General features: G+C 39.1%; 1 protein-coding gene across 3 annotated transcripts in view; it reads left to right on the forward strand.

Moving 5' to 3' along the window:
- BICC1 (BicC family RNA binding protein 1) overlaps positions 1 to 3,657 on the forward strand; it is a 90,229-nt gene extending 86,572 nt beyond the window's left edge. For all 3 annotated transcript variants that reach the window (XM_053983528.1, XM_053983529.1, XM_053983530.1), the window contains one exon: positions 777 to 3,657. In XM_053983528.1, coding sequence (XP_053839503.1) covers positions 777 to 907 — 131 coding nt within the window. In that variant the 3' untranslated portion in view covers positions 908 to 3,657. The remainder of the gene's footprint in view (positions 1 to 776) is intronic.
- Positions 3,658 to 10,681: the final 7,024 nt, after the last annotated feature.

A 10,681-nucleotide genomic window follows, 5' to 3' on the forward strand; every position in this document is an offset into this window, starting at 1 on the left:
ATTTTATTGATTAGCAGAGCAGTCATCCTATTGGGAAAAAGTGCCTATTTTTAGGGGGCTTTTGGTTTGTTTGGGTTGGGGTTTTTTTTTGTTTGTTTGTTTTTGTTGTTTTTTTTTTTTTGTTTTGTTTGCAAATGTACTTAGTACAGTAGCAGTCTTGAAAATCTATGTAATCTCAGTGATTTGTATCTAGTACAGAGTTTTTTGACAAGAACAGAAAAGTGGGGAAATAAAAATATTTTTGATGAGCTATTACTAATACAAGATTAGGGTTCATATTTAAATGAGACATGAGCATCTCATTTTTTTCTGAAAGTCCTTGGTAAAATACTGCTTCAGTTTTATGTTTAAAATAAAGAAGTGTGCATTGAGAAATTATCAAGTTGGTAACAAGCTTTTCTCTCAATCTCAGTCTATGCTGCATGGTTGGGCTTCCAGGAAGATTGCAGTCTTTGAGTATTAGAACAGAAACTTTTAAAAGTTTCAGCTATGTCAATTTGATCTAAATCAATATTGCAAAAAATTATCTACTTCACACTGTATCAATGCCAAATAAGAATTGTCCCAAGTAGAGCCTCTGAGTCTTAACCTGATGCTCTTATAATCCTGTTGGACTGTTTGTTAATTGAAGGAGTACACCACAGATATTTTCAGTGCATACCATATCTGTCTAGAAGACTTTGTTCATTTAAACAGAAGTTGTGCATTTGGTTGACATAAAGCATTAAAATGAATTTCTCATGGGAGATTTCTGTGGGTGTGCTTGACCCCTCCAGAACTGAACAAAAACCGAAGAAAGCTCTTTGACCCATCAAACATCCGTGCCTCGTTCCTGGAAGGTGGAGCCAGCGGGAGACTGCCGCGCCAGTATCACTCGGACATTGCCAGTGTCAGCGGGCGCTGGTAGCAGGAGGCTGGGCTCAGAAATCAGCTGGAGAGATGGACATGGCAATCCTGTGGACAGCCTTCACTGCACACCACCCTCTGCACTTCGGGAGTTTGGGTGTCAAGGACCAAAGCGTTTTGTCTGCACAATACTGTGCCAAAAAATCAGAGAGAACACGTTTTGTCAGTTGTCTTTTGAAACACCAAATGTGGGTTACGTTTTTTCTCATGTAGATTGGACAGAATTTGCAATAATAATATAGGGTTCTTTGTTTAGTATTTTATTACCTATAACTATAATGTATGCACTGAATTTTGTACTTTGTTGAATGAAGGAAGAATGAAGAGCTGGGATGCCAGAGAGCAATAGATTTGGCTTTATCAAGATGGATTTTTCTGGTACTGCTTAAAATAATTATTGAGGTCTTTCTGCACTTTACATGTTCTGATTTCTTGTCCTGTGGAAATTTATTTCTCTTTCATTTCCATATCAATTTTTATATTGGCACTAATCAAATTTTTTCAGGTGTTCCTACATTAAGTCACACCTCACTATAATGGTACTAGAAACTGGTTCTTAGGCAGATTTTTGTTTTTCCTCTCTCTGTCTCCTGGGTAGTTATCTGAAGAGATTGCTCCAAAATCAAGTCACTTGGTAGTGGACCAGTCCTATTATGCTCTTGTAAAGCAGTCTAATGCTGCCTGCAATAATACTCACTGTAACAAATGCAATGAAAGACCAAAATGGACCTTGCAATATTAACCCTTTTCAGTCAACATATTTAACTGCTGCCTTTATGCTAAAACTGTTTTTAATGGTTGTCTCAAAGCAAAGGGCTATTTTTAGTACCCTGCCACTAAAGGACACTTATTTATATCAGACTTTTATTTTTAGATTCTATACACCTACAATACATAACAGATTAAACTGATCTACTGCAGATTTATGGTAGAGACCAAAAGGCATTCATCAAACTAGAGCTCTGGGCTGTCAGTTTGATTAAACAGATAACTAATCTAATTTGACAAGACAGCACTGTTGCCATTTAATAAAAGACACATATTACTTACATGACTATGCATGCAGCATTGAAGTGACCTACATAAAATAGGTGTAATAGCATCTGTTTTGTTCAATCTAGATTTGTAATTGTCAGCTGCAGAAGTGTTTGAAACTCTGGAGATGAACTATTTCTGAAACAAGTTATGTTCAACAGAAAGAGTCCATGTTATAAGTGGCTAGAGCTAAATTTTGCATTCTTATACTGTGAAAGTCCAAAAGATTTGGCAATGTTATTCCTCTGTCTTTACAGATGTTGTGTTATGGGTTTATGAAGGGTTTCAATGTAATGAAGGAATCCATAAAGTGCCTCTTTTTGCAATGCTATGTATAGTTTCCAAGCATTAATTGAAAAGCATTCCCATGAGAAATATTGTGAATTACCTTACCTCTACTGTAATGAATTATTTATGTTCAGTGTACAAGCCTTTTGAGATGGACATAAACCACTGTCAAGTGCTCTTAACAGAAGGCAATAGAATGACATTTACAGTAGTTGGGGTTTATGCAAAAATGGGTGAGAGAGTTTTGACACTTTCCATGGGTAATTCTTTCTTTTAAGGTGAGAATGCAAAATGATGTATGGCAAAAATTGCACACACAAAGGGAATTTCAAGAGTATTACTTGAGGGCATAGATGACCAAGCAATAATATAAAGTCTTGTGGTTAGCTAAAATTGCTGCTCAGTGCTCATTTCAGCCATATCTACTTAATGGTGTATACCTGGGCGACTTCCCCTGTAGATCAGGTAGCAGCTTCGTCTGGTTTTAAAATGGCACTGCAGATGTGACTGGCTAAAGCTGTGTCTGGTACTCACACAGTTGTTCACAGCAACTTCCTGTGCTCAATGCCAAGAGTCAATGTCCACATATCTAGGAGAGATTTGTGTGTGTTGCACAGGCAAGAGCAAGGACATGGAAAACCCTCTTGGAAGTCACAACTTCTCATTCTAAAGCTATTTACACTTGTGCTTACTTCTAAGCATGCAGATAGTTCCATTCACACGGATTATTTATGTGCTTACAGATAAGCTGTTGTTTAAATGTTTGCATTTGCAAGCCCAGTGCTTGCAAATCAAATTGTATTCAGACTCCTTATTTCATAAAATATTTTTAATGAACTAAATATTCAGCAACACTTTGTACAGAATTTTCTGCAACCCCTTCTTGCTTATTTTGCCTAAACTTTAAAAGCATCCAAAAGCTTTGCACTCAGATCTTTAGCCTCTTGTAGGTACGTGCTATCCCTCCAGACGGTACTATACTCAGAAATTGATTTTCTTACAGTATTAAGTTGATGTGGTCTTTTACTGAGCAGTGCTTATTTCATCTACACCAAAGTGAAGAATTTCCCATGAACAACATTATTTTTCAGTAGGGCTTCACATTAAAAAAAAAAACCACACTGGAAGTAAAGAAAATTCTCACTTATTTGATTCCACAAAGGGAATATAACAGTACAGTGTATCGTATTGTTAGTGTTACATTATGCACAAATATTTGACTTGCTACATAAAATGTTAGTTTTAAATCTGTGCCTTAACAGTGACCAGTTATCTGTAAATATAGAGCAGATACAGATTGTATTTTTGTGGGTTGTGTCCTTTTAGTGATTTTTTTAAAAAAATTAAAGTTGAAATTAAAACATTAAAAATGGAGATTTTCAAAACTAATCAGTGTTGCATAAAATAAATTTATATAACTCCCTTGTATTCTGATTGATTCATGAAGTATTTTTTATATAGACCCAGTTCCAGGGATGCTTGCTTGTTAATAAAATATAAAAAGCACTATTTGACATAATGGCAAAATGTTTCTTTTACATGTTAATTCTTCATGTGTTTTACTGTTCTTTTTGTATCACATACAGTGTCTTTGTCTGGCTTTGAAGTGAGAATGCTTTTTTGGGATGCCTCTCCTTAATCTAAGAGTTAAATTATCACAGGTTCAATTCTTAGCAGGTTTTAGTGGTTTGACATTAATTCTGTCTGTTCTTTGGTCCTCCCATTTTAACAACTGTTGTGGTCAGGTTAGCAGAGTTGTGTGTTTTTTCATTATGGTCATTGAACTGTCACTTCTAGTGTAGAAGTTGGGGGGAGAGGGAAGGGAATTCTTTCTTCAGGCTGCTGGGACGTGACAGGTCAGCCTGGCCAGAGGCACAGCTGTCACACTGAGGTGATGTGCACACGACAGGCACAGTCAGTCCTATTGTTTGCTCCACAGCTGCTGGTACAGGTTCAGTATTGCTCTGCCTCTCTCAGACTGCTCTCAGGCATCTCGTTATCCCTGCCTAATGTGGTCTCTGTTTTACAGACACAGCTCTCCGATGGCTGTTCCTGGCTCACTGACCTTGAAAAACTCAGTTGTTTTTCTGACTACCTCCTGAAAAGTGCAGGTGTGGGAACAAGTCTGTGAAGGAAATAGATCAACAAACTGTTCTGCTGAGGACAACTGAAGGGTGTGGTGCTGAGCAGCAATTTACCAGACATTAACATAAATTAAGTGGAAATTTACAGGCGGGTGGGCTTGCAATTTGCACAGTGTTTCTGTTGTCTGACCTATAGCGAGCTAGGAGGGTCTGCAGCAAGGTCGTTTCCTTTGTGGACCATTTATTTGGGCATATTGCTTCCAACAGCTTTAGTCAGAAGAGTGTAAAGCTGGTGTGGGACAGAGAAGGTGGTGATGGAGCATTAGAGCTTGTTGGCTGCTCTGCTTATGGTGCAAGCAGTGTTCCTAGCAGCTGGCATGGCACAGCATCAACAGGATTGCTCCCTGAACAAACTGGGCATGTCTCTCTGTGCTGCCAGTCAGTGGAACAAAACTGGTGATTTTCAGTCTGAACAAAAAGTTGCATTCTAAAAAATGTTGCCAATAGACAAGAGAAAATAGATGGAGTCTCCAAGCTCTGTAAAGATTAAAAGTGAGGCATCTCTCTTTACTGTTGAATCCCACTCCAATCTAACAGCTGCTGGAGGAATCTTTTTTTTCCAAAGTCCTAGAAAACACAGTTACACCAGTTTTATGAGTACTGTTGTAAGCTGGTCAGTACAGATGTGATGGGCAGGGGTATTCAGAAACTTGTGCTCATACTGTAAAGTAAGCCAAGGAGTATTTGATTCCAGGCAAGTCTGGACACTGTTGGAGCTACATTTTGTCCTTGAAGAACCAGCTTCCATTCCATCACAGATATGTGAGCAGAAGGAAGGTTTGGTTTTATCTGGAGTTGCTTCAAAATTTTTGAGGGTGTCAGAAGATGCAAAAACTGGGGAACTTGTAGAAAAAGTTGCAATATGCATGGTTGGTGTTTGTTATGCTGTTGACAGCTGCTTTGAAAATGGTGAGCTGTAAGGATGTTCAAGCAGGTGGGGAGAGTATTTTAGCATGGTTGAAGATAAAAGAGCTCTTCTTTTGAATTAGGTATAGTTGTGAGTGAGGACTATCTTGTAATCTGAAAAGTGCACAATAAACTTCTGCTTTGGTATAAAATTCCTTTATTTTTATTTGAGTTAAGATAGCATCTGGAGCAGAAGTAAAAAGAATCCAGAAATTACAAAAGGCTTTTTGTAGCTGATATATTTGTATTAAGGAAAATTTGAGTTTTATCTTTGTTTCCTGTGCTGCAGATGTACTTTTTTATAGTGTTTATAATTTTAATATTTTACATGCTTTAATGAGTTAGTAAAGCAGACTTTAAAAATTAAAGTAGTAGAACAGTCATACTTGCCAATTTTGAATATTGACACAGCTATTAGGAGCAGTAAAGGTTAGTAAAGATAATTTTTTTTCCTCTCACTTTGAAGAAAGTGTACTGTTAAAAAACAGACTCAAACAATGTAGAAAGTTTTTGCATTAGAGCATCATGTAGTGTCAAATTTCCCTGCTTTCTTAAGGAGTAAGATTTGGGGAATATTTTCTCTGAGAAATGCAGAATGATTCCAGATGTTGATGAAAATATGAAGAAAGATGAATACATTGTGATGGAAATTCCCCAGTTTGTGCCAAAATTGTGTTGCAACTTCATGGAAACTAACAGATGGAAAAAGCAAAACATAATATGAGAAAAAACAAAACCCTAAAAATATTCTATAATGAAGCAAAAATTTGTCACTTTTAACAATAGGTGATTACTATTTTAAGAAATAGTGTTGCTACTAATTTAATAACCCTAGGACCATAAACTGATATGGATGTTGCTACACTTCTTTGCTGTGATAAAAGTCATCGTTTGTCACCGACAAAGGACAGAAGAGTTGAAGAGGCCTGAAATGCACATGGCAATAACTTATGGTCCCAAAACTAAAGCCATCCATAGGAACTGCAATCTCATGCTGTGTATATACAATATTGACATGAAGAGGATGTAATTTTGAGATTGAGAACATAAGAAATCTTCTGTAGGCAGTAAAGCTTGCTGTATGATACATATGAATATATTAAGGGAAAACAAAATAGACCCCAAGGATAATTTCCTTTTGCTTTCAAGTGATCCAAAGTTCAGATAAAATATTCACAATCCTTTCTTTTAGCAGGAGTTCTTCCACCATGCAGCTGAACAATGTTCTGGTTCCTCAAAAGTATGCTTCTGTTTTCATGCTGAAGCTCATGTCAGAGAAAAGTTGCTGATGCATGGTCCCAAAAAAAACCCTTTCTCTGAAGTAGCTTGAATAAGAACTGGGTGCTTAGCACTGACAGATAGTACTAAGAGTGCTGATTCTTCCAACACTACAAGATTTCTTTATGTAGCCCAGCATCTAGAAATCAGTACAAACAAATCTGACATGGTGGAGTTAAATTGCTGGCAGATTTTAATCTTGCTTGGAAACTGGATGGAAGACAACTAGGTAACTAATCCCTGTGGGGCAAGAGATGTTTTGGTGTGGCTAAATTAAAACTAGCTTTGTACCAGCAGTGTTTCTCTTTGAACCAAATGGTGACAATAGCCAGCAAACTGGAATGCTGAAGGCATCTGTCATGTAGGAAGGCTCATCCTGAGCATGCCTCCAGCACTGGTTATCTTCCATCCTCACTGAAATTGGTTGCAGATGCTCCACTGTTGACTCTTTCTTTCTTTCCATTATACTTTTGGATTCCAAATGCTGGAAAGGGCAAACTTTTTAAATTTTACATGCAGCTTGATGAGCTTTTTGCTTGCACAAGCAATAACGTTTTCTTCTTTTCCTAGGAGTGATTAGTGTGGACAGTATCCAGAACCACTAGAGTGGATGAGAGCTTTGAAAGATTTTTTTTTTAAGAGATTTAAGAGTCATGAGTGGAGACTGGAAATAACACTTCTGGCACTGCTGCCTTTCCTGGCCGCTGGTGGTGTCTGCTCACCTCTCCTAGATCTTGGCTCTCCTGTGCTTGGCTCAAGTTTCTGCTCTCTTCTGATTAGCACTCAAGTTTCAAATAAGTATTTCTGGGAAGTTTGAGGCATTTTAACTTTTCAGGCAGACTAATGTTTGCTTTTTTGTGTTGGACTTTAAAACTGTGGCAGTGAGGATACAGGTGCTAATGGTCATCTTTGGCCAGTGTGAGGAAATAAATTTGTAAGCACAGCATAAACAGTACATTGTGGTTACAAGGCTGGAGTAAATGAGGGCATAACTTCTTCAAGTGGGCAGTTTTTTGTGAAGATTAAGTAAAGAAAATGTTGGTTTGCTTGGTTGATTTTTTTTTTTAATATTCATAGAAAGGAGCATCCTTTTGTATGGTGTTCTTATCACAGCTTAAAAATTATTTTGCAAAAGTAACTCCACAGGGCCCTTGCCTTAACCAGTAATAAAAGCACAGTTATTCGTAGACAGAAGGATTCTTTAGGATCTATCCATATTAACATTGATTTTTGGAGTACTAGAGCACATTTCTTCCTGGCTTCCCAGCTGCCTGTAGTATTTCTCCTGAGGCCAATGCATCCATGTTCTTCAGCTGTATTTTATGTGTGGTTATTCTGTGCCCTGGCTCTGCTGCAGAGACGAGGTTATGAGGTTATGAACCCCCCGAAACAGAATTGCATCTGATCTCGTTCCTACTGCATCTTCTTGCTGTGTAAACACATCAGGAAGTAGGAAAGCATTTCTGGAGGGAACAGATGTGTTGGTCTGCTGGAAGCTTTGAAACCCTGTATTTTCAAGTCCTCCTTAATCTTTGTGATGAATTTGTAAGCTTCAAGATGTTTTACATCTGGTTCTGTTTGTCAAATTCCTTTAAAGTGTTCCGTTTTTTGTGATTATACCATCTGTGATAAAATGGGCATTAAATCAAATACTACATAAAGATGCATTATCTGTTCAAAGCTAGACTAGAAATGGAATATTTTGTATTTTGTGTGTTTGGTCTATTTTGGGTTTAAGTGAAATTTTATAGATGTTTCAGAATTTGTGTTTATATATAAAACCCCAAATTGTTATGACAAAGAATCATAGCGACTCTGTTCCTTCTACCTCCCTTCCTGAAAGCAGATAAGTCAGGGTTTCATTTTAAAGCTTTTTTTTTTATCTAATTGAGACTTTTCAAGCTCACAAAATTTGGCAGAAAACAAATCAAGTTTTTTATGGTTCCTGAAGGCAAATCACTTTCTGATAAACACTCCAGTGTGTCTTCATGTGCTATTCAACGTGGGAGGTGCACAGAAATATCAAAAAGATGTTGAAAGCTTTCTTGCTTGACCTCTTAACTCTTCACCAGGTCAACTTTTCCTTTGGCTTGAATCTGGTGAAATTGTTCTGTGTTTAAGCACAGAAGAGAAATCTATGGTAGGGCAATGCTTCCTTCCTCAGTGCATGCTGTGACCTTGCCTGCCTTTTTTGAAAACAAGTTTTCCAGGTTTCTAGACCTGAGAGTATGCAGTATGAAATGTCCAGTTGCTACATGTTCACCTGCTCAGAAATGAGAGGCTTTGCACTCTGTGGTGAATGGGCTTTTAATTTGTGTACCCAAGGGAACCAATTATTTCGTGTGTTTCATGCTCAAGCATGGAAGGGCAACACACTAAAACAGTATAAATATTCAGATCTTCCTTTTCCCACAAAAGCTGTTTCTTGCTATGTTGCTTTGGTGCAAGTAGAATTCTTTCATTCCTGGTAAATAAAGAGGACTGCCCCAAATTTGTCAAAACAAATGTTATGGTTTATCTCCTGGCAGCTACTCAAGTCTCCATAAAACTAGTTTTACTCCATGGAGACCCATAACTGAACCCAATAGTGGCATATGCTTTCTTAGTGGTTTATTTTCCTTTTGCAGCATTCACAACTCTCATTATGTAACAATCCTAATGAAGAATTGAACCAGCATGATTTCTTATTATTTGGAAGTGTAATATTGCTCTGTTATAAACAAAGTGAGGAGCTGGATGGTCAAAGGTTAGCATGAACATCTATTAGAAAAACTGTGGATGACAGTCTCCATATTTGACTTTGGGAAGAGTTGCTGCAACAGGTCTTTAAGAGAAAACATTGCAAACCTTTGCTTTGCCATTGCTTATTAGTTGGAGTGGTAATGCATAATGGTTAGGGGAGGAAATTGGCTGTGAGGTTCACCTTTTAAGAAATATCACCAAATCACTGCTCTGAAGAGGGAGGCAATGTTTTATTAATGTTCTTAATATCTCTTCATTAACTATTAAGACTATATTATATAAACGTGGGTTCATTCACCTACTGAGAAAGTGCTTGAAAGTTTTCAATTAGAGATGACAACAAAAATCCCCACTTTTCATTTTCAGTGATAGGCCACTTTCAGTGGGGTTTGGAATGGACAGCTTCTCTTCTAGGTCTAATCTAAGTCTAATCTTACTTTAAGTGCAGATAAAGTCAGAATCTGTTTCAATCCACTTCTGAATATTTGTCATATAAATTACATGACATCATACCTTGGATTTCCCCAAGGAGATACTTAGGTTGTAGTCAAGTCATGCTTTGATTTCTGTCCCTGTGGGTTGGCTAGATGGGGTTTCACTCCTGTTACTGGAGGTTTTTGGATCACTAAGCCTATTCTCCACCTTTTCCATGGCCTGGTTGGCTGGTTTACCTTCCCTCTCACTATTCCCCTTTGCAGGGCTTCCAGGTAATCCACTGCTGTCCCAGCCCCAAGCTGGGTGTCTCACAGGACAGGGTTTGTGGCTGGGATTTGGGTGTCCCACAGGACAGGGTGTGTGACTGGGATTTGGGTGTCCCACAGGACAGGGTTTATTGCTGGGATTTGGGTGTCTCAGGGGACACTGCTCACAGAGGGTTTGTTGCTGTGGTTGGTACGATGTGGCCAAGCTGTGTTAGGCCACCTCTGGCCAAAAGTCAGTTGCCTTCCTCAGCAGGGCTGTGCCACATTGGGTGACAGCTGGTGGGTGGCGATAAGAACGGGGGCCTGCCTCACTCTGTACTGTCACAGGAGAAATGGATTCCACCTGGGGAAAATTGACTTCATTTCTTGACAATGAAAATACCTTTGGGTGGTGAGGAACAAAGGGAAATGAACCCTGTTGCCGCCTGTTCCTTCGCCCTCAGCCTCCCTTTGCCCCCCACTCCTGGTGCCCAGCAGCGTTTTCCCGCCTGAGCCCCTGGCAGCCGGAACCGGCCGGAACCAGCCGTGACCCACCTGAGGCAGCCCCGCGCTCCCCTCACGCCGACCCTCGGCCCCAGTGCTGCCCCGGGAGCTGCTGCTGCCCCAGATCCCACCTTGGCCTGTCCGAGGTGTGTTCCGAAGCGGCCCTGGGCAGCTCGGACGTGGGAGACGCTGCCAGTG

Source organism: Vidua macroura, chromosome 8 (assembly GCF_024509145.1).
Source record: "Vidua macroura isolate BioBank_ID:100142 chromosome 8, ASM2450914v1, whole genome shotgun sequence".
Lineage (NCBI taxonomy): Eukaryota > Metazoa > Chordata > Aves > Passeriformes > Viduidae > Vidua > Vidua macroura.